Raw genomic sequence first — 24,369 nt, forward strand, 5'->3', positions numbered from 1 at the left:
AAAAAGGACTTCATCATCACCACCTGACTCAACTAGGGAATGAAGAGTCTCATCCGGAACATTCGTCAATATAGGTGGTTGCGAGTAAGATTGCTGCCAGTCTATCAAATCGATGTAAGACGAAGCGTTTAAATTTATCTTAGGCACTTCAAAGACTCGAAGCTGAAGGGATTAAGATGGTTTCCTTGCCTTTAAAATGCGTCTAGCGGCAAGTTCTCTCACATGTTTTTGTTCATCAGATAACATAGACAAGAGCAAGTTCTCTGGGTGCGCAAAAATAGCATTTCGCTTTATTACAGGATCAACAACACTCTTCAATTCTTGCGGAAGATATCGAGAATAAAATACCAACTTCCAAAAGTGCCTTGCTCCATCTTTACATGTCGGATTTAATTTGATTTCAAACCAAATAGGGGCATATACTTTAACTACAAAAGTAGCGAGTTGTTTCAGTTCGTTTGTAGGTATCTCAGTAGACACATATAAGCGCAAAATCCTGTTGGCCTTTGTTAGCCACCTGGCATGCGACATTTTTCCCGGAGAGCGATTAGACAAATCAGGAGAGAACTCACCACTTATGACGGCAGATGTGATATCATAAAGGTAACGTTGATCAGAACTGAGGTCTTTTACATTTGAAATGTTTGGTAACATACCTTCTATCTTTTCAAACATGACAACCGAGCGCTTCTCACAATCATCTAATAACTTGCCGATAGTACCTGAATAAGTATTAGGTCCTGTTGTGGTGCCATCAAGTTTTGCAAATAAATGTCTTAAGGGCAGTTCATTGAAGTGTAAAAGGCATATGATCCATTGAAGTGGTCGGTGTAAACGCTTTTCTAAAAGCCGTATGACTCCGCCGTATTTGCCCGTATTGGTTACCGTCCCATCACAACCTATAGCTAGAGTATCCTCTAGAGACATATTCATTTGACCTGTTACTGTTTGAAATATAGCTGACTCCAACCCTTTTGCAGTTCCATGGCTGGGAACGGCATATCCGACATAAACTGATCCTGGTTCTTTAATTATTGAAATATGTTCTTCCACGGATGTTAAGCGGTATTTTTTGTCCCCTTTCATAACGATTTTCATGGTCTTATCTTTTCTTCCATCAAAAAATAAGGCAGGAATAGTATCTAGTTGACCTTGAGATAAGGTTTCTTTTCGTAATTTTTGTCTCGCTCGTCGCAATTTCGACTTATCGATTACTTCGTTGTCGATGCTCAATCTCATATCTTGTAAAACAGCAGAAGCGACAGCAGCAGCTGCTCTGTCCGATATACCGTATCGGTCACACATTGTTGACAAATTCTTCAGAGATGATATTTTACGTTTTTTCGATACTGTTTTTGATGAACTTGAGGGCAAAGTTTGTTCTTCATCGCTACTTTCAGACGTTACTGAGGTATTAGGATTTTCGTGAGAGGGGCCTGGTTCACAAACGCTAGAATCGTAATAGGATTTAAGCTTAATTTTTCTATCACTTAGTTTACTTTTCCTCTTACTTGTCAATAAATCAACAGTTCCCATAATCATTTTTCTCTCTGTTCTCTGATCTATTAAAAAAGCTCTTTCCTCCTTAGGAATCTTTTGGTTTTTAGAACATTTACATAACTCTAAATCTTTACACTTACATGAACTCAAATCAAACAGTCTTTCCGAATTTCTATGAAAATCTTGAATCTTTTCTTCTGATAAACGCTTCAAAGATTTTAATAAATTTTTACACTTTGCGTGGTAACTTTTAATCAATTGCATCACACGATTATGGGACACAGTAGGAATAGACGCTTTTCTCCACAAATATTCAACTTTAGATGACACTATTTCAGATATCTCATTAATGGATGGCTCTTTTTTTGAATTGTTCCCAAGTTTAAGCTGATGTCTTACTAAATTGTAATATTTCATAACTTGTTTGTAAGTGGGTAGTTGATTTTCGTTAATTTCTTCCAGAGCACCAAAAATGGGACAACTTGTGGATTTTCGGGTGTTATTTGAAATCTCCATGATGCACTACGTCTAGAAGCTAACAAAAACGACTTAAAATAGCGAAAAAAAATATAAATGCGCGCGACCTTTCACCCGGAACTAATTAGGCGCACTGAGACAATGACGCGTGATCGACAGTTTACGCCCCCTTTCCCCACTCCTTCCCCCGCACTATACGCACGATTATTCTAATATTTTGGTTTGATTATTATTTGTATTACGTTTATCTCTGAGTATAATAATGTAATATCATTTTACGCCATGTAGTTTATACAATAAACTCTGAAACAATAAATACGATTTTAACAATTTTTCCGAATTTTCAAACGTCATGCGCGGGTAATTAATGTTGATAAAAATAAAAAATAAATATACACGTTTTTAAGTCGCTACCCAGGTCATGTTTTCCGCACTATTACAAATCGAATTTTGAAAAAAATAATTTTCGACCCACCCTAATATACATGTTTTATTAATACAAATATTGCTCGTTTAATCGTATAGGAATAGGATATACACAGACATAGCTTTTACCGTTAGTTAACCGAAAGAAAAAAATATCTGATAATCTTGTTGGATGACATTGACAATGACAGATGAAAGAACAATTTATTTTCGAAGTATTACCATGGTTTATCAATGGTTTTTGTAAATGCAATTTCTTGATAAACCATAAAATCTAAAAAAGAACAACATAAAGCCTTATTTTTCCTCGATAAGTCATTTAAATTGAATCATTGTTACTAACAATGATTCAACCTGATTATCAATCAGCCATGGGGCTTCTGGCTCATTTAAATTCTGACGAACTCAAGGAAATGCTCAATGATGATGCAAAGTTTGATGCAGTTCTAAAAGATGTGAAACAGGTACTACATTTAATAGGAATTAATAATAAAATGCTTGCTTTTAAAGCCTTAAAATATTAATTATATCTATATCTTTGTGTGTAAAGATGACTCATTCATCTTAATTTCATTACTTATTTCTAAACTTTTTGTAAGACACACTAATTGGAATACTGCTTTCAATCTTTTGAATTAATTCTTACAGATAAAAGATTGGGATACAGAAAAAGAAATGATAATAGCCAGCAATCGTTCATTGGCTGAATTCAACCTGAGCAAGGAACCGGAACTAGAAGAGTTAAAGGCACAGGTTCAGCAGAAGTCTGAAACCGGGGAACAGCTGTGCACACGCATCCAGGAGCTACTTGATGAATACAGTAAGTTTTTCATTTTTTTCTATCATCAGCCAGTAACACTCTACAGTGTTGTAGTGTGTGTGTTTTTTTTTTCTCATAATATAAAACAGACACTTGATGTCCAGTGAAAATGCTGCAGCGTAGTTGGTTCCGCTGCTTCTTTTACACATGCGCTTTGGAAGCATAATTAAATTAATGTTATAGGATATCAATAAGTGGTATCCAATTTTGAAAATAAAACTATTCTATTATATTCTAGACACTTAACAATAATTAACATGTTTAGTTTTGGATGTAGGCCTTTTAAGCAAGGTTTTTTTTCAGAAACAAAATCAGCTGGAATTTCACCAGGCACTACACTGGCTCTACTTCAAACATCTGCAGCTGAATCTGAAGAACAGTCAGATGAGATTGCGCAGGACTTTTTATCCAAGAAGATAGATGTGGAACAATTTCTAACAGATTTTGAACCAATCAGAAAAAAAATGCATTTAAAGAAATTCAAAGCAGAAAAAATGAATGAACTTTTGAGAACTGGAAGTCAAAGTTCATATGGCAATGGTTTCTCAAAACCTTATTTGCCATATCCTAGTTACGGGCCACCGCAAGGGGCCCCTAATGTGCCATACCCCACGGGCCCTTTTAACATGCCCATGCCAGGAATGTATAAAAACCATTTCTGAGATACCTGTGCATGTTTTTGGAATCTATACATGTGACATTATATTTTAAACCCAAATTATGTTTTATTGTGTCTAAAGAATTGCCTGTTGGCATCTAAAAGAATATGTGGCACTTGATAGTAGGTCTGAAGTGTTTCATATATATAGTGATGCTATCTATCATATTTTATTTTAAAGTATGTCTTCTAGTTCTAGGATAAATAAAGAGGCCTTGTTTTTATGAAGATTTTGTTTTAACCACATGCAGTTATTGCCTCCAAATTGTATGTCTGGCCACATCAAATACAGGTGTTAATAATTATGATTAAATTTTCTACAAGAAATGACAGTAGGTAGTCTTTCAGAAGAACAAATAATTTTTGTTTGACATTTAATTAATAAGTTTAATAACTATCAACTATCCTTTGTCAATTATAGTTTTGTTTCACATCATAATTTTAAATTATCTGTCCACTTTATGCTGGTGCTTATGTAGGAAATGTGATGATATAATTATTATGAAAGTAATTTAGTCTATTAGATATTAATATGAATAATAAAAAATTGTAATATGCATCAATTCAATTTCAGCAAAACTATGATTAAAATTGAAATAAATTTGCAAGAATTGTCAACAAATAGAAAAATGACACTAGGAATGAATACTAAAACACTCAAGTATGTAGAATATGGAGTAGAACTTGATCACAAACTAAATAGAGATACTATGGAACTTGATAGCATTATGAATATAATGTTGGGAAGCCTCTTCCATTTTAAAATGGCAATAGCCTGACAGTATATTGGCATGTATTTTTTTTTATATATTCAACCCTCAAGTAATGGCACGTTCCTGAAGTGTCCATTATGGGTCCAAAAAATGTTAATGACACAAATATTTTGTATAAAGTGATTTCGCATATTATTTCACATGTCAAAAGTAATGCAATACACAATATATGAACAAAGCTGCTTTTTTAAATTGTCATATAAAACAATATTTTTAACTAAGAGTTTCGACTTAATTATAAATAATTATGTCAATGCCGTGTGGTTCCCGGCACCAATTCAAAAAAGAATAGGACCACTCCATCTCTTTCCCATGGATGTCGTAAAAGGCGACTAAGGGATAGGCTTACAAACTTGAGATTCTTTTTTTAGGCGATAGGCTAGCAACTTGCCACTATTCGAATCTCAATTCTATCTTAAAGCCAAATAGCTGAACGTGGCCTATCAGTCCGCTCAGGACTGTTGGCTCTGTCTACCCCGCAAGGGATATAGACGTGATTATATGTATGTATGTATGTATGTCAATGATTTTTATGGGAATTACTGTGCTGCAATCTTTATGGAATCAAGTTTCACTTGTAATTAGAAAAAAAAACAAATCATTAAAATAATAATATTATGTAGATATAAAATATAATGTATAGATATATATACATTCTGATAACGAAAAGTGTACCCATAATGATAATGTATCTAAAACTGTACAATCTCAAAGATAAATTGATAAAATAAAAAAATATAATAAAATAACACATTTTATTTGGGTTAGTAATAAAATCTTGACGCATTTTTAATAAATTAATATCACATTTTGTCTACAGCTATGGAAGTATTTGAAATATGTACACTTTATATACAATATATCTAGAAGAAAATATCAATTATTATATGATAATTTTAATACCACACTTACATTGCAAACACTGAATAAATTTGCAAACACAAATTGTTGATTAGGTGTAAGTTTTTATATGCTTTTAAGTGCATTGTATCCCATAACAAAAGTCTTATATATTTTTATTTTCTAACTGTTAACTGCCCGTAACTTCGTCTTAAATCTCTATAAATTTAACCTTACTTCTTTTATTACAATATTAGCTATTACTGCAAAGCTTAATGAAAAAGTGTTTAGTGTAGTTTGTGCATGAAAGAGTGACAATCCAAAAATATTTACAAACTCTCGAATTTATATATAGGTAGATATTTAGCATAAAAATGGCGAGAGTTAGCCTGTTCTTCTAAGCAATGTAAATGTGGTATGTGTCATTACAAGTAATTATTGATATTTACTACATTAATTTGCATAATTTTAGTCAAGTGATAAATTTTGATTTGGTTTGGCATCATTCTTTATGTGTCTTGTTGTGTCTTTATCATAATCTGTTGAGCCAACACCCGACATTAGTAAAACCCCACATATTATGAACACAAGGTATAAGATTGCCTCCTGTTTTGAGGCTGTATTAAGGGCTTTAATTTTCCTCTTCTTTTTATTCACTAAATCTTTATCATATTGTGATTTTTTGAACAAATCTCCATAGTGATTCTTGGCCCTGAAACAATAAATATTTATTCAAATACTGTATTTGACAAACATAATAATGTTCTTGAAACCGCAAGTATGGTGGACTGCGGAGATAGTTGAGCCACATCCCCTCGATTGGTTTATGGTAGAGCTGTGAGCCATGTATACATGGCACACCTATATGGCTCTTTCATCAAAGCAAAGTAATTGTTGAAGATGATTTCAATTGAAAAAACAAATTCCACATTTTTTAAATGGCTCTTCTAATATAATTAGTATTTTATATTTTAAGAAACTTATGTACTTAAGAAACTTATGTATTTTTTTATGCGGGACATAGTACACTAAATTATTTTGTTCAGATGAAGCAAAAGGAAGTAAGTCATATACAAAAACTTTACCAAGAGTCAAAGTCATAAATAGGAACTTTTCCATCCATAGTAGGAATTATATGGGATTTCAAACGAGACTTATAAAATTTGAGAGAAGGGTCTGTTGGCTCTGGTTCAGGCTGGTAGCCCATTCTTGATGTATTCTGATGTCCAACCATCAAACCTGGAATATTGTAATATTATATAGACAAACTCTTAATATGTTGAAACCATAAAGATTTTCAACAACTAGTACCTTTATCATACAATTTCTTCAGTTTTATGTTGCCAAGAACTTCATAGGCTTCAGATATTGCTCTGAATTTTTTTGCTGATGTCTCATCCTGCCAATTGGTAAATAAAAATTTATCTTACAGCATTGTTAGAAAAAGCAGTTTAAAAAAATCCTTTTTCAAGCAGCAGTATAATCTTCAGGCACTTTGTGATTTTCTACCAAGGAAATTATATTTTTGAATTAATTAATAAATACAATTGCATTTCAATATTATCTTGCAGATCAAGTTGATTGATTAATTGGTCCCCTTAATCAATGACTAACATCATTATTAGAATCTTCACAAGTCAAGTGTACTCTAAACCAACACACTTGCATACAATAGTTATGAATGTGGATAAACCAAAGAAGTATGTAGGGATCGTGACAAGTGAAAAGATGGTGTCTTGATGTCGTCTTTGCCTATCTCTCCAGGAAAGAGGTGTGATTTTTTTTATGAATTAAAACCTAGTAAAGAATTATTTTTTAACAACAGTAACCTCAAGTTAATTTTACGTAAATTACACAGAATGATTACTATGAAAGTAACATACATCAGATTTATCTGGGTGATAAATTTTGGATAGTTTGTAATATGCCGACTTGATTTCACTTTGTGTCGCCTTCGGAGTTACTCCCAAAGCATCATAGTGGTTCGAATATTTCCAATTCGATGTACTGACCGAACGAAACAAGCCAGGAATCCTAGACTTATTGTGTCCTAACATTTCTCTGAAAATTAAAAATAGTTAAATATTTGGAAGAACAATTAAAAGAACAACACCATTACGTAACATATTACATGTTCGCTAGTTTGATGATAGAACTATCAAATTTGTACATGATGGAATTTTTGATTTATTTACTGCAATTTCACATATATCATCATTGTATTTATATTCTAAATTGATGGAATGGAAATGGAATCACAAAAATAAATCAAATGACATTGACAGTTGCCATTGAAGTGGGAAGTGGATAGTAGGCTCGTGCAGCGTGCCGGAGGTGCCGTCAACTGCGTACGACATAGGTCGTACCGACTCTAACAGGCTTTGGCGGCCGACCCGACAAGCAACCAGCAACTGATTGGCAGTGTTGCCAGCCGTACGATTTAAAAGCGGCACGCGCGTCGTATCTTAACTGATATTATAAATTCAAAAATATGTTTGCTTGTTAAATTTTCACAGTTAAACCCTCTGAACCGATTTAAATAAAACTGCATTACTTATAGCTACGCTTATTATAAACAATTTATTGGCATGTATTCAATAGCACTTTTGAACCTGACACTATTCGAATCTCTCACTATTGGAAAGTCTCTGCCTATATCCCTAGGAAAGAGATGTGATTTAAGAATGTGTACATTGAACTACTTTTTGAAAGAGTTCAAGTTTTTTCTGACATGCAAAATAATATCGAATATGTATTGGGAGGGCATTGTTAGAATATTTAGTTTTTTGAAAATTTTGCTAAGCGAATCTCTCTGTTTTAGATCGTAGATAGCTCGAATTGCCCTTTTTTGTTTTTTGCTAGTCTGTCGAACTAGTCTGTCGAACTGTGTAGGACGTACGATCGCTAGTTGGTCGTACGTTGGTCACGGGCATGCTGTATTGCGTTATTTAATTACATATTACTGACTGGATTCGATAGTCGGTACCAACGAGGTTGAATAAAATCAGCGGTACGCTGCACGAGCTTTAGAAAAAAGATGTCTGAGACAATTTCGACGAGACAAATACAATAATATAGTTTTATCATTATAACAATGCCCTATTTTTGCTCATCTATTCAGTTTTGTACCTCAAATTTAAAAAAAAAGCACTGATTTAAAACATTAAAGAAACCCATGAATCTATTATCGTATACATTAATAAACACATGTATGTATTAAACAATGACATACACATGCGTAGTGCACGGACACTCCCTGCAGAGCGCAGAGTGAACGGTCTTACTCTTATCTATGCATATAATAAAATAGTAAAAATATTTTGTCTGTACATTTAGTATTTTTGACTGAAATGGATAGACGGACACTTAGAATGAATAATAGAAAGCAAAAATATTTTTTTTTAATTTCTTGTCTGTCTGTCTGTATGTATGATCACGATTATCTCCGAAAGTATTGAACCGATTTACTTCAAACTTTGTTTTGACTCAGAATAACATTTAAAGTTTGTTTCATCAAAATCGGTTCACTAAAAAAAGTTATCGACTTTTATTATCGAATGAATTCAAGGCATGAGTTTGCCTGCAAATAAGTTACGTAACTTAAAATTCAAAGTCATTTGTCATTGTACGACAGCATAGTACCTATAACATATACATATAAGTGAAAGGCGACTAAGGGATAGGCTTACAAACTTGGGATTCTTTTTTGGGCGATTGGCGAGCAATCTATCACTATTTGAATCTCAATTCTATCACTAAGTCAAATAGCTGAACGTGGCCATTCAGTCCTTTCAAGCCTGTTGGCTCTGTCTACCCCGCAAGGGATATAGACGTGACTATGTGTATGTAGTCTACTTTAATTTCGACACCACCGCAACGGCTTCGATGGTCCAGTGGTTAGCGCGTGAGACTGTGGAGTTGGCGGACCAAGTTCGAGTCCCAACAAAAACAAGATATTATTTTTTTATTAAAAATATTTTTTTTGTGTTGTTTGAGTATTTTATTTAAAAAAAACTACATATAATAAAACGGTGAAAATATTTTGTCTGTACATTTAATATTTTGACTGAAACGGATAGAGAATTTTGTTTTTACATTTTTTGTCTGTATCTGACTGTATGATTAAGATTCAACTCGAACTTTACGCGGACGAAGTCGCTGGCAACAGCTAGTCTAGTCTAAAAGCGGTTTTAGCACTCGCTTTTTTCTTGTCGACGAGGCAACACTGCTCTCTTCGTTAATATTTTGAAAACACAAGAAGTGACGTGCCTGACGTGCTAAACGTCAAAAACTATTAGTCATTATTTTTGGAAAAACGATTTCAAGCCAGCAAACAATATTGAAAAATTCTTATTTGGGCTGATTATTTTGTTTCCTGATCAAGTAAGTCTAAACTACATACACTTCTGTGCAGAATTTGCAAACAAAATTAAACAGATGGCTAGAATGGAAATCTGTAACCATATAAGGGAATCCTTGTGCTTGTGACATCGGGTGCCCTAGATAACTTATTGTAGGCACAACGTGAAAAAGTTATTTGTAGACCTTTCGTTCGGCTGAGTCACTTTCTCATTAGCACAGCGTCAGTGACATCGATATTGATAGAGGTGAGGTGATGAAGCATCATTATTTTGTATCTATTTAAAAATAATGTTCTTTTGTGGATATCCAAGTCATTCCTTATACAATTTCACTCGACACTATCGTTTTAACAGGTTTCCAAGTAAGAAAACACTTTTTTTATATTTCTCACTACATAGGATTCAGGTATATCCAAAGTTTGTCCTTAAAATATCCTCCTCTGATGACTAATCCATTATGTGCAATGGAGATTTTATATTAACAAAAATTTGCTGGCTCATTGAAAATTTCTGCATTTTGTTGTCACACTAACCATATAGAGAAATTAAGATTTTTTCTTTTTTGCTCAAGGAAACATAAAAGAGGTCCTGGGGTATATTCTAAACTGTAAAATCACCTGGTGATTTGGATGAACAAGTAGACTTTTTTTGTTCAGAATTCCCTTGGCAATTGTAGAAGTATCTTAGTGATATTCATCAGGTGAAATAATTGTTTATTAGGGTGAGGTAAAATAAATATTGTTTACTCATTTTTAGTTATTTTGTGTAAATATATCATCATCATCTACACAAATTTAAAAAAATATTTGTTAAAATGTATAATAATTAATATTTTTTTATTTATATTTAACATTTTAATAAACAATATTATTATTTTGTTATAAAACATAATCTCTTTTAATGTTGCCCTCACCCACTATGCTTTTGGGCCTAAGTCCTTTCTTTTATTTTACAACAAAAATAGACATTACTTTCAAAAACCAAACAACAATCAGTTTTTTCAAGTAAAGCTCAATGTGGTTTGTATTCATGGACTAAAGACATTAAATAATAATTTGCCTGTTAATATGAAGACTTGTTAAGCATTTTTGAATATGAACACTAAGAATTAATCTCCTTTGTGCACAATCTTATATAATGGAATAAACCCTCCAAAGTCCTGAAACAATGATAAAAAGTATAAGCAACTGGGCAGTTATTCAGACTGCATCCATTTTGGATCAATTTATATAATAAAGTGGTTGTTACCCGTGGTTTGCCTTGCTATAAAAGTTCACTGACAATATCAATACATAAAAGCTGACTGCCTTCACCCTACGAGTGGTGGGGGGTGAAATTCTGAAAATCAGGCCATGCCACTGCCCAGGTAGAAGGGGCGGGCTGAAAAGATCACAGTTGGACATGAAAACAAAAATTAAATAGAACGACATGCAATATGATGAAATAACACCAAAATTAAACTAAAGAAATGTAGTTTATATTTTCTGGTGACATATTGTTTTATGGCAATATCTTACAAGCGCAGTTATAATATAAGTGCACACTTGCTTTTCAGATCATGTCGTCCCGTAAGACAGCCGGCCGCCGTGGCACCAACAAGAAGCGCGCCCAGCGTGCCACCTCCAATGTGTTCGCTATGTTCGACCAAGCACAGATCGCAGAGTTCAAGGAGGCCTTCAACATGATTGATCAAAACCGAGACGGATTTGTCGACAAGGATGACCTGCATGACATGTTGGCTTCTTTAGGTAATAGGATGAAAATTTTATTCTATTATGTGCTGTCTGTAAAAATTTAATAATTTTTAAATTACCATGATTGTGATCCCTGACTAGGTTCAGGTTTTAGACTTATGATATGACACAGCAAGATATCAAACTTCAATAATAATTCGTATTTTGATACATGGTATAAATATTTGTTCAGTGCTACTTTGTTCCTGTATTGCTTCCATCTGACAGTTGATATTATTAAGATACCTGTAACTCCTAGGTAAGAATCCCACAGAGGATTACTTGGAGGGTATGATGAACGAAGCTCCAGGCCCAATTAATTTCACCATGTTTCTGACGCTGTTTGGAGAGCGTCTGCAAGGCACCGACCCAGAAGATGTCATCAAGAATGCTTTTGGGTATGTAAAGAATCTACATTTTTTTTTGTACTGGTGTCAAATCTTACAGCTATACAGGCCTTTCAGTCCTGAAGTATTGGAAAAAATAATTACATTGGAAACTGCTTATAATTATTTCTTAGATGCTTCGATGAAGAGAACATGGGCGTGATAGCCGAGGAGCGTCTCCGCGAGCTACTGACTACGATGGGCGACCGCTTCACCGACGACGACGTCGACGAAATGCTCCGCGAGGCGCCAATCAGAGATGGCCTGTTCGACTATGTCGAGTTCACGCGCATACTCAAACATGGTGCTAAAGACAAGGACGAGCAGTAAGGTGGCTGTGTGGGCGGGTACTCACTTCTATCGTGTAGATGTTATATGGACACACACACATGTATTGTATTGGAAGTGTTAGCACCGTGGAAAACAAACTTAAAAACAACAATAAAATACCTTTTGCTTCCATGTCTATCAAATTGGGCTAATAAGAAAGTGAATAGCATACGCCATACCTTACCTTATTTTTTTTATGTAAATGTCCATAATGAATATGTTAAATTACATGTTGATGATTAAGAAGATAATTTTATAAATTTGGAAATTTTATGGTTTGGACATGTTGCCAGTATTTAAACAAAAAGATAGGTTATAAAAGAAAATGTACACTTTTACTAACAACGCCCGCCCAGACGGTACTTATTATATTGTTTATTGCCAAACTATATTGGTATTATAATGTTAGGTTTTACAAAAAGCTGAATAAGTCTTTAGTCTATCAGAAACATAATAATCTCGAAAAACAGACTGAGGTGCTAAAATGTTATTCAACAGTTGAATATCTAAAATAGCAAATGCATTTGTTGAAATGATTCCATGTTTTATATACAAGTAACAAGATATTTTTCCCATTGCTTTGAAATTCTTATACTGTTAATGTGATTGGCCAAAAGTATTATAATCATTCCCGAGGTTAGACATTGATTAGTTCTGTACTTGTTTAAAATGAAGTATATTTAAGTTAAGAGAACAGAATTTGTTTTTTAAATTATGAATTTGAAGTAGGAAGTGATGATAACTATGGTAATATACAAGACGTGTGTTACGTAGGTATTAATAATCATGTATGTATGTATTTTATTAAGCCATATATTATAACTAATTTTTATCATAAATATTCGTGTTTTTCATTTAACTACCTTTTTGTAGTGTTTTTCGGTCGAGCACAATAAGGCCTATTCATATAAGCGCTATAACAGTTTGGAAATTCGTATGCGAAAAATAAGGATGAAGATAAGGCCCCCGCAAAGGAAAAGAGAATGCTTTTCCATGTATATTGAAGTGGATTTGAGAAATAAAGGCGAGTGAGTATACGACGCATTTTCAAACGTTCTTAGTAATACGTCGTAATAACACTATTTCCTTAGTTAAGTTTGCAATTTCGATTATGTTTGGGTAGAGATCGTGCTTATAAACGTATCAGTCATACCTTTTCCATTCAGACAGATGACACATTCAGCAGTAATTTAAAAAGACACCTCGCCGACAGGATTTTTTAACAGTGATTGTTAGCGCCAAGGTAAACATTTTAACGAGAAACGCCCACGGTAATGAAACAACACTATTTATAGTTTGCTTTAAAAAAATGAGTATACAGGCAAAAGCTTTCCTATCAAATTACCAAAATTCACTGCGAATCCATCTCTATTACCTTACTCCTAGCGCTATTGTTTCAGAGCCCGGGGTATATCCTATATAGGCCATGATAAGGGCAGTTAAGTGGTGAAAAAAAATGATCAGAAAACCATTCAAACAGCTATTTTATTTCTCTAAAAATACTACTTTATGTAGAAATTACATTTGCTAATTAAAATCTGGTATACGTACCGTATGTATCACATGGTTATATAAATAGTTGCTATATAAATCACAGTCAATATCATCATACTATATAGTCATACATACTATTATTTGAACATTATTTAGATAAGAAAATCCAATTATAAAATAAAACTAATACTGGCTTTTGATAATCTACACTTTGTTTTGGGAACTCTTTGGTAAGTATATTTATTTCTTCTTTTCTTTATATTTTTTTTAACATTAATTGGATAATATAGTGTGTAACAAACATCAAACAAGATCAAATCTACATAGTAACATTAATATTTAATTAGAAAAAAAATCACACGTGTTTTTTACACTATTACAAAATGTGCTTTTATATGTCTAAAGAAAAATTACATTTCTCTTTCGACGTCCACGCGAGATCTTTAAAAAGCGCTTTATTTAACATCCTAGATTCAATAGAAGTTTTATAAACAACAGGAGCGAACAGATAACATATATTCATCAGGCTTATAAATCTAGTAGGTATTAAAAGTCTTAAGTTGTATCTAAGTAGTAGATATAAAAAACATAATTGCTAGTTTGATCCGTAGCTCAAACTAATTTTGTAATTTTTTTTTCTGTCTAGCGATGACCTTTACCATGGACGCTCGCAACACTAAGGCCACGCTCATCTGTATCTCGAAGAAATAAGTATATCGATAGTTCCCTACTAATTAATGACGTGATAGTCTACTTGCCGCTTGAGATATTTTGTTTTTTTTTTTTGTAAATATGATTAACCGAAGTCAATCATAGGCTACCTTTTTCAGGAAATTTGGCAAGGATGGGCAAGCTAACTAAATATAGTTTATACATATGTGCATTAAATTGACTACGACACTTCTTACGCAGAATTGTATGTATAGATAGAATTATGCTATGTCTACGCCCATTCTCTCTTGATAGCGTCTGCCCCTCGTTCCGCGACCATCATGATGGCTCCCTGCGGGTTCCCGCTCGGCTGCGTCGGCATTGGGGACGCGTCGATCACTCTCAGGCCTGTTTCACAATGTTACACGTTGAGATTTCATAGAAATAACACTATGAGGCATAGACCTTAGATTTAATTTATTTAACACAAACGATACATAAAAATACGCATAAAGGCACCGGTTCGAATCCCACCGTGGCCCTGTACCAATGACTATTTTCGAAGTAATGTACATTAAGTTTTATAACTAACCGATGCTCTTACGGTGAGGGAAAATATGAGGAAACCTGCACATTCAGGCAACGGTATGTGTACAATCATGATCCAATACGGGTTAGGTTCCCCTGCAAAAGGTTACGAAGGTCAGATGGGAGACGTTTCGTGTAAAAACCTGACTGACTTGCCCAATCCAAGATTCATGGTCAACAGCTTACCCCGGGCTCCTCTCCAGAGTGGTGAGGATACAACCGGGACTATAGTCAGGAAGAAGAAGATACGAAACTACGATGGTTAAAGTTGGAAGATGAATCATATATGCCATAAACATTCCACACCAGCTTCAAAAATATAGTTTTTATAAATCAATTTTAAATTTTTTATTATTTCTTACCCTTAATGTTGAAGACTTTGAGGTCCGTATCGACTACGGTGCCAATAGCGGCGGTGCCGAGCTGGTGGTTCTGCGGGTCTGTGTGGTGCAACGCCATGCAGTCGATCCAGCGGTCAGACCACTCCTCGTCCACACGAGAGCAAGGCGCGGAGTATTCCGGGTCGAGGACTATGCCGTATTCGTCTTGTAAACTCTGAAGTATAGGACACGTTAAGGAATATAAAAATTAAATAATAATAAACGTGTATAAGAGAAATTACACAGATTGAGTTAGCCTCAAAGTAAGTACGAAACTTGTGTTACGAGATATTAAATCAATGATACTATATTTTTAATAGATGAACATCCAAGAATCATGCCAATTAGAAAAAGTTCTTTTCTTATCATGCCTTGGTCGGAATTCGAACTCGTACTTCATAAAGCGCACTGCCGCTGCGCCTTATGTGTCTCATGATCCATGTACCTAACTTACAAAAGTCTGTTACACTTTCACGGCGAAACTGTTGTATTTGAATTTTGATTAATTTTTTTATAAGCATTTTTCTCCTACAAATTAAGTACCACGTTAACGAAAATACGGCAATTTTAGTTTAATGTATGCAGAGCTGAACGCAAGAGCTAGTGAGTATTGAAATATTATAACCTAGAACTAATAAGGCAATACCTTATGTTTAATTTTTTATTTATGTTGAAACGAACGGACGTCCGTTATATGTCCGTCTTTGGCATAGAATTCGGAATTTATTCGGGTCTATGGCCTTTACCAATAGCGGGAAAGTCAAATTAAGAAAATGTAAGATCTGAAAAGAAAATAATATTTTTTTTAAACTTATAGTATATGATTTACTTTGCTACTAAAGATCCGCTGCAGATATCTGGCGCCGTCTCTGATCATGATGATGTCTTCAGGGTGCTTGAAGTACTCCGGGTAGAACAGCGGGTAGTCCAGCGGATCCGTGGAATTCAGAGTGACGTAGCCCACACTGCGAGGAAGGAGGATGGCGGCGTTTGCTCTGTGTCAGATGGGCAATGATTACCTATTAGATTTCAACTGCCTATGGGAAAAGTTTAAGTGTGATCAGATTTCTTACAAGTTTATGAAGAGCAAAGATCGAATTGGAAAGTCAAAAACCAGTGTCCCTGATCTCCTATTCGTAGTGTATACATGTAGTACGTAAAAGGAACGATGAAGCGGCGGTGGAATAGTATGGTATCCGACTATAGTACCGTTCCCATATCAAGTAACACAATTCTTAGCCTGCTGATATTTTTTTTTTCAGCGAATAAATTTTCAAGAATTTTGATGCTGTGAAGTTTCAGTTTAGTTTTGGTAGGTATATTTTTTATTTCTCTATTTTTCGTTGCGAAGTTTCCTCTTCATCGCCTCTCACTGCGTAATCACTCATATAATATTGCTAATTTTTTTATACATACATACATACATATGGTCACGTCTATATCCCTTGCGGGGTAGACAGAGCCAACAGTCTTGAAAAGACTGAATGGCCACGTTCAGCTATTTGGCTTAATGATAGAATTGAGATTCAAATAGTGACAGGTTGCTAGCCCATCGCCTAGAAAAGAATCCCAAGTTTGTAAGCCTATCCCTTAGTCGCCTTTTACGACATCCATGGGAAAGAGATGGAGTGGTCCTATTCTTTTTGTATTGGTGCCGGGAACCACACGGCAATAATCATACAATAATCATAAAATTCTTGATTGCCTATCTTCTATATATATAAAACTCTTCCGTTACTGAGTGACTGACTGACAGACAACGCACAGTCGAAACTACTGGTCGTAGACAGCTGAAATTTGGAATGTAGGTTCCTTGGGATATGTAGGGGAGCACTAAGAAAGGATTTTTGGAAATTCAACCCCCAAGGGGGGGAAAAGGGGTAAAAACGTTTCTATGAAAAATCTTATTCCTTGGGTTTATAAACTTGAAACTTGGCATGAACACGTACATAGGCAAGTAAATATGTTTGACATTATAAGTTTTTTCAAACTACCCTCCAATCGTGATTTAGGGGGTGCGATTGGGTGACTGATTTATTAACGCACAGCCGAAACCGCTCGGTATAGGAGTCTGAGATTTTGAACAGAGGTTCCTTTAGTAACATAAGTGAGCACTAAGAAGGGATTTTTGAAATGTCAACCCCCAAGGGGGGGAAACGGGATAAACTGAGCCGGGGCTGCGGGAAAGTTCTAACGAGATACCGTGGCCCCGGAACGCAAAGGGCAACTGAAGGAACGAGGTGGGTTTTAGTCAGTAAAAGTCTGACACTCCCTTCCGTTCCACCCAGAGCGGGAGAGGTCATTTGATGATTTCCCATCCTTAAAAAAAAAGACTTTGTATGACAACTTTCAGTCGTCTCTTTAACATACATAATAACATACATAATTATGTACATACATGCATAACATTAATAACATCACGCCTTTAAATCCCTATTTTGTGTTAACACTACCCATACAAACAGCTACGAAATTTGTCCGCATCCATTATCACCTAAATTCTTAACGTTAATGAGATTTACTTTTTATTATCAGGTCAACCTAATAGCCTCACATGTACGTATAACTTCGTAAGAATTTTCTTTCAACTCCTAACTACTATACTTCAACTGTCTGTACTGTCGAGATCATTAAAAAACGCTATATATAACCGAATTACACGTGGGCGAAGCCGCGGGCGGAAAGCTAGTCTGATATATTATGTTCAAAGAAATTTGAAATGTTATACAAACTCCTTGTTATGTTCTTGTTTATCTGTGGTGCGGCTTCCCATGCGCGCGCATCTTTCAAATAGGTACATGGATTCGTGTCCAAGCTATCCTGTGGTGTTATTGCATGAATATTTATAAATATATCACTATCCCTCCGGGAATGAGGCGAGATTTTATATGTATGTACGTAAAATAAATGTACATACGAGATATTTCTCCCCTGCCTTTGTTCGCAGTCGCTTGGCTCCCCCACCACGCCTTCTCGGGAACAGTCTGCGTAGAACCCATTGAAAAACATCTGAATGTCCGGTTGTTTACGAGACTTGTCCGCCAGGCTTGAATACATCAGACCTGTGACCTGAAATATTAGAACAAAAGTGTAAGTATTTCTTAGGTACATATTCTTTGCCCAGACATTTGGCCAAGTTGGTAAATTTTCTGCATAATGCAAGTATCTTCATGACTACATTAATGATTTGAGTATGTCTTCCTCCTGGGAATAAGCCTGGTTATATCATCACCTCTCTAGAGAAGTGCCTGGACTATGATTCTAGATTGGATAAATCAGGTTTTTACACGAAGCATCTCAGATCTGACTTCCGACTTTTGCCAGGGAACCTTACCCGATATTTTCACTAACTATAAGAACATCGGTTACCAATCAGACCAATGTATATAACCCAGAGATGTACATAACCCATAAAAAGTAATTAGGTACTAGGTTCATAGCCGCGCTAGTTTTTGAACTTGTGCCAGAAGTTTGACGCCAACCTTTGAAAAGCTAATAGAAAACGCTCTATCAAGAGATATATGTATATTTACCTGTGTTATAGCTGTAGAGGCCATCGCTCCATCCCTCTTCAGCAAGTATTCAGTCAACTGTTGCCAGTCTAGCACGTTTGTATTATTGACTTTGGTCAGCAAGAAGTTCAGAGTGATGCCGTAGTGGTTTCTCAGGTTCTGTCCCACGGGCAAGTCTTCTACTACAGGAATGCCCAATTTGTCCAATGTCTTCTTCGGGCCGATACCAGAGAGCATTAGGATCTGAGGACTGTTCAGTGCTCCTGCACTTAATATTACCTGAAACCATGGTTTTACTAAAGTTCTTATTGTTTAGCGTGTCTGCCATTAGATAGTTATTTTGCACGCATTAACATTAATTACATATTTGAACTGCAATAGTTTGCTTTTTTGAATATTTTAATTACCTCTTTGGTAGCCTTTACAGTCTGTTTCTTCCCCTGCTCGTCAATATACTCCACTCCGAATGCTTGCTTCCCGTTCAGCAGCACTTTGCTGACGTGGGTGTTCATCAGGACGTGGAGATTCGGCTTTGGTTCCAAAAATGCCCTCGCTGTTGTATACCTTTGGCCGTTTCTAGAATATTTTAGTAAGATAATTAATTTAATATACTTAAGTAAGTATTTTCAAAATTGTCGTTTTAGCATCAAGATTATCGTAGAGTTTTAAGCAAATCACAGGACACAATGATGGTGCAACTGGAAACGCCCAAAAATTAGAAAATACTATCGTTGAGTTTCATCCCGACAGCGGACCCTCCGCCGCTAGGTTTCGGGCCTAAGAGGCCTTTCCCCTTTTGGAAGTTTATTTGCATCGTCCCGATAGTCTTTTGGTTCTTCTGGTTGCTGTTGTCCTGGCTTCTCTAGAGAAAGAGCCTGGGATGCGCCTATGACCATGATCTTCAATTGGGTAAGTCTGACGTTCGCTGCATATTAGCTCTGGCAACGTCGATCCAGGACTACGGTTTTTCGCCAAGAGTTAAATATATTTTATAAATATATATATTTATTTATTATCACACAAACATCTGTATTTTACATTAAGGAAGCAATAAATAAATAAATATTGTTTAATATAGCCACTATGACCAAAACATCAAAAGCTGAGAATTACTTAGTGAAAGCCTGTGCGATGGCGAAGCCAGCGGGGTAGTCAGGGTCGTTCATGTCGGTGATGACCGGAAGCCCAGTCTCGTTGATGGCGTCCAGCAGTTTGTACACCGCATCCGGTTGGTCGTTGAACTGTCAAACCGTACATCCAATCAAATTCAATAATGAGAAATATTGATGAAGAAGACCTCAAATGAGGCAGGCAACAGCATTGTGATTTTTCCGACATTTTTATTAGGTATTCCAAGTAATTATTTGGGAAATCAGGGCTAATCAAATCTTGTATATGTAATGTTTTAATCTCTGCCAGTTTTATTATTTCAAGCGTTTTGCCAAGTATTCAAAAGACTTAAAAAAACATCTGAGTAAGTTAAGAAGGACTAATCGAGGACTTTTGTTTGTTTTTGATTGTGTTTGAACCGTTTTGGATGATAATTTTTTATTTTCGAATGGATACCTATACCATTCATCACAGCAAAATACGTTGATGAAACCTTGGAGTTTGTTCGGTTGGTCGTGAACTGTCAAACATGCAGTTTTAAATCGAACTTTGGACCTGTAGTTCAGAGGTAGAGGCAATACTCGTACCAAAACTGCGCCAAACAGTACGTCGAATCCTCAAACTTATCTTCTTCACAACCATGACACAACCTTGCTCAATAGATGTTTTCTTGTGACCAGGTTTACTCAGCAAACATGAAAAGTATGAAAAAATTAATTTTTCCTGGTCACGTCACGATAACCATTATGTTTGTTTTGTTATGATAACAATGTTTGCACGATTAGCAGTTACTACTTATTTACTTGTTTCTTATACGTAGTAGATTAGTACAGATAATATTTTGGTTTTATTAAAAACAAAACTTATAAAAATTTTGCTCTACACTTAGGGCAGTGATATCAACACCTCTAACAATAAAATGTTGTATAACTGCTGATCCCACAAAATTTGATCTCGAACAAATAAAAGAAATTTGAACCGACACGCAAAGAAGAAGCAAATGAATAAGTAGGTACCATACAAACCAGTTCTTGTTCTCAAAATTTCTCTCAAAGTCCCTTTGTTCACAAAATTATATACAGAAACATTTAACACAGTTATTGTAGTACAAAGGTGCTAGGTAGTTATTTCAATAGCAATCACTTCCAGTAGACTCATGAGAGGAGAGATGAATATTGGAGCAGTATGGCGCACTCTATTACTGGACGAATTTTGATGGGTATGGCTCAACAATACTATCTATGTATACCTTTATATTATATGAATATTTATATTCAATATTTGGTGATTGGCCCCAATGTGAAATACAGTTTTACTTTCAAAGATAAAACAAATATACCTACATACATACATAACTTAGCCAATAGCCACGTCGAAGGGAGGAATTACTCCTCTTCCAAAGTACTGGGAACTCCACGACAATATTTATTAACCAGTAATTGAAGTATAGTTTTCTTTTCATAAAAAACATAAACAAAATTACATACATAAGTTCCGCAGCGCATCAATGCCGCGGACATACGAGCGGTACCCCATAAACCCCTCTCCAAAAAAAGTCCGGGGTGCGCCTTGGATCATGGTCCTGGATTGGATAAATCAGGTTTCTACATGAAGCGATTTCTGTCTAACCTTAATTAGCAACCTTGCCGTATCTACATTAGAGAAACTTTTTGGTAAAATTTACCTGTTGCACCGGCAAAGGGCCAGACTCCGAATGATGTTTAGCACTGACGAGGGTGCCGACCTGTTTGTTCCCCTCCGTCATGTCGAAGTATGGAAGGTTCTCCTCCCACGACCAGCCCTTGGCGCCGGCGTTCACCCAGTCCTCATAGTCGGCTGGGTGGCCGCGGTGGTACATCATGCCATTGAGAAGACTGGATCCACCTAAAGATAACTATTATTCTTTTTCATTTCTTTGTAAGTTATGAATGGTTTGATCCAAGCTGGATTAAGTGTCTCTGCCGGGTTACGGAAATCACACGGGAAATACTTCGTTTAACTTCTCCACTGTAGGATCCTGGTCGTAGATAGACGTTCGGGCTCCATTTTCACAAGATACTATGCAATCAGGACTATGACGCCAGGAGGATGATAGAGATGAGATAACAATGTCTTTTGCGGGATCCAGGAGCGGTGTTTGCATATTAATCAAGATAATTAAAGATTATTCGGTTTTTATGGGTTTGTGAGACTCGCCATTTATCATTTGTCATTGTTTATTCTTTTAGGATGTTTGAACTCATAAGAGACACCTCATAGCAAAAATTCTATTATGTTCGGTTTAAATTGTTCTTTCTCATCTTTGCATGTTCCTGCATGGCAATACATTAATAAATTCCTTACCAATAACTTTCCCTCTGGGCCACCAGCAGCCCTTTCCCTGCTGGTCGAGACAGTAGTTAGACGGCACCGTGCGGTACTTCCAGTCCACCGGATCTGCGTCCCAGAAGGTCCTGTAGAACGATGGCACTCTGGCGCCTATAGGTTCTGGACCACCAGCTTCGATTAGTAGCACCTGTTAGCACCATAAATAAAAGATTACTATCTTTTGGTTGCGAACTTCGACCGCGTGTGTGTTGTGCGCGGGCGAAGTACGTACAGTGTAAAGATTTTATCTGGATACGGATTTTTTTGTAAAGGGCACTGGTCGCTAACAAAAAAAACGGTGGAACGAGTAGTAGCTACGAAAGGAAAAGTGTGTGTGAAAAAAAAAAATTGTCATCGACTATAATTTTTTTTTTAATTTAATACATGATAAAATACATTTTGTCGTATCCGTATACCATATCACATAAAACATTTTTTCCATACTTATAGCTCACAGCAGCTTCAAAGCCGCGAGGTCCGCTAGGTAAATAAAAACTGCATATAGGTACCGATAGGTCATTTTCATTACATGTTGTGAAATGACTTCAGTTTAAAGAACATTTATTTCTCACAAAAATGTAGGTAGTGTCCAATTTAGGTACTTAAAGTTATTTCATATTTAGATTTCTTTTATCGCAATATATACATATCTCATACAAGCACACGCAGCCTAAGTACCTACATACGTACCTAAGTAAAGACATGCGTAATGCGAAACAACCAGATAAAGAAACCTTAAAGGTCGTTAAAACTAAAGTGAATTCCGAGCCTTTAAGGTTCTAATGAAAGAGTTCGGCAGAGCGAAGTCGGTTAGTTACCCATCACAGTGAAATAACTTCATTCCGATTTCTTTATAAACAAAGAACAGGCATCCTGACATGTTGAAACTATAAGAGTTTCCTTTATCTATAGAGCCTAAAAAGCTGATTCTCAACTCACCTTAAAATTTTCATTCTCCGTCAACCTCCCAGCTACAATAGACCCCGCGGATCCAGCTCCCACTACTATAAAGTCGTAATGCGGTTCCACTCGCTCCACTGACTTGATTCTCTTGCATGGAGTCGCGATGTTGCACCGCCCGTTCAGAAACTGCTCTAGCATTACCATGAATAGTAATGTGCCGTTGCATATTGGAGATACTGAAATTGATGGCCCTTCGGGGACGAAAGGGCACTCACAGTCCTGTGAATTCAGTGCTTATTAGAAACCACACCCAAGTAGTCTCGGGTTACAGTTAAATCTGTGAAATCTCATTTGTGCAGTTTCTTTGTGCAACGAATATCAATTACTGAGGATCTAAGGTAATAACTGTATAATCATTAATAAAAATAAGCGTATATGTAATTCTGTTGCCAGTAGAGGCAAAATGAAAAAAAAAAACATTGATTTTCTTCCCGCCCTAATTGCATTCAAAATTTAAAAAAATGATCAATGTACTTACTTCTGGAGCTAATATCATCCTGGTCCTTTGAGGTTTTGGTTGTTCAGTGAATCCCCCTACTGGTATGAAATAAAATATTAAAATTATCACTAGAAAGGGTGAGGTGGGATGTTCACTATGCCACGCGGTTGACGCGGTTATAAGGCATTTTCTTTGACAAAGAGATGAAAACTAATCCATTTAGATCTTTGAACATGGTATATATACTCGTATAGGAACACCTTATCTATAAAACAACAGCCATCATTACACATAGCAAAATATTTAACTATTCATTCATGTACGATATGCCTAGTCAGATAAGTTTAATTCCTCCTGTGGATTTTCTTGATAGATTTCTCCCCGTGCTTAAAAAAATACTATTGGCGTTTTTATAAATACAATTGACCATACATAATCCTTGCTAGCGATATCTTATATAAAATTTATTATTTTTTTGAGATCAAACTGGTTTACTCATTTAGCAAGAATTATGGATGTGTGTAATGAAGTTTCCGGATGCGCTGTTTTTAAGAGATTTTT

The 24,369-nt window shown here is 35.6% G+C and overlaps 4 protein-coding genes across 6 annotated transcripts; 2 read left to right on the forward strand and 2 right to left on the reverse strand.

Annotated features, from left to right (window-relative positions):
* Positions 1-2,591: 2,591 nt before the first annotated feature.
* LOC106130019 (vacuolar protein sorting-associated protein 37B) lies at positions 2,592-4,199 on the forward strand. Its single transcript, XM_013328768.2, has 3 exons — positions 2,592-2,867; positions 3,052-3,223; positions 3,527-4,199. Exons 1-3 carry the CDS (start codon positions 2,748-2,750, stop codon positions 3,883-3,885), a joined length of 651 nt encoding a protein of 216 aa, XP_013184222.2. The 5' UTR covers positions 2,592-2,747; the 3' UTR covers positions 3,886-4,199.
* A 1,191-nt stretch (positions 4,200-5,390) lies between these two features.
* Positions 5,391-7,875, reverse strand: LOC106130018 (dnaJ homolog subfamily C member 30, mitochondrial). Of its 2 annotated transcripts, none has more exons than XM_013328766.2 (5): positions 7,778-7,875; positions 7,378-7,555; positions 6,806-6,893; positions 6,580-6,733; positions 5,391-6,206 (listed from the first exon to the last, which is right to left on the reverse strand). In XM_013328766.2, exons 1-5 carry the CDS (start codon positions 7,849-7,851, stop codon positions 5,963-5,965), a joined length of 738 nt encoding a protein of 245 aa, XP_013184220.2. In that variant the 5' UTR covers positions 7,852-7,875; the 3' UTR covers positions 5,391-5,962. The 2 variants fall into 2 exon arrangements, with proteins under 2 accessions (XP_013184220.2, XP_013184221.2); XM_013328767.2 differs by lacking the exon at positions 7,778-7,875 and adding an exon at positions 7,626-7,771.
* Positions 7,876-9,710: 1,835 nt separating this feature from the next.
* On the forward strand, positions 9,711-13,145 carry LOC106129980 (myosin regulatory light chain sqh). Of its 2 annotated transcripts, none has more exons than XM_013328714.2 (4): positions 9,711-9,877; positions 11,411-11,603; positions 11,848-11,986; positions 12,109-13,145. In XM_013328714.2, exons 2-4 carry the CDS (start codon positions 11,414-11,416, stop codon positions 12,302-12,304), a joined length of 525 nt encoding a protein of 174 aa, XP_013184168.1. In that variant the 5' UTR covers positions 9,711-9,877; positions 11,411-11,413; the 3' UTR covers positions 12,305-13,145. The 2 variants fall into 2 exon arrangements, with proteins under 2 accessions (XP_013184168.1, XP_013184169.1); XM_013328715.2 differs by lacking the exon at positions 9,711-9,877 and adding an exon at positions 9,944-10,101.
* A 1,384-nt stretch (positions 13,146-14,529) lies between these two features.
* LOC106129981 (glucose dehydrogenase [FAD, quinone]) lies at positions 14,530-24,032 on the reverse strand. Its single transcript, XM_013328716.2, has 11 exons — positions 23,848-24,032; positions 23,346-23,588; positions 22,383-22,554; positions 21,724-21,923; positions 20,043-20,170; positions 19,337-19,505; positions 18,951-19,208; positions 18,335-18,486; positions 16,247-16,412; positions 15,400-15,592; positions 14,530-14,857 (listed from the first exon to the last, which is right to left on the reverse strand). The coding sequence occupies exons 1-11, from the start codon at positions 23,863-23,865 to the stop codon at positions 14,742-14,744; spliced, it is 1,815 nt and encodes a 604-aa protein (XP_013184170.2). The 5' UTR covers positions 23,866-24,032; the 3' UTR covers positions 14,530-14,741.
* Positions 24,033-24,369: the final 337 nt, after the last annotated feature.

This window comes from Amyelois transitella, chromosome 22, assembly GCF_032362555.1.
Source record: "Amyelois transitella isolate CPQ chromosome 22, ilAmyTran1.1, whole genome shotgun sequence".
NCBI classification, from domain to species: domain Eukaryota; kingdom Metazoa; phylum Arthropoda; class Insecta; order Lepidoptera; family Pyralidae; genus Amyelois; species Amyelois transitella.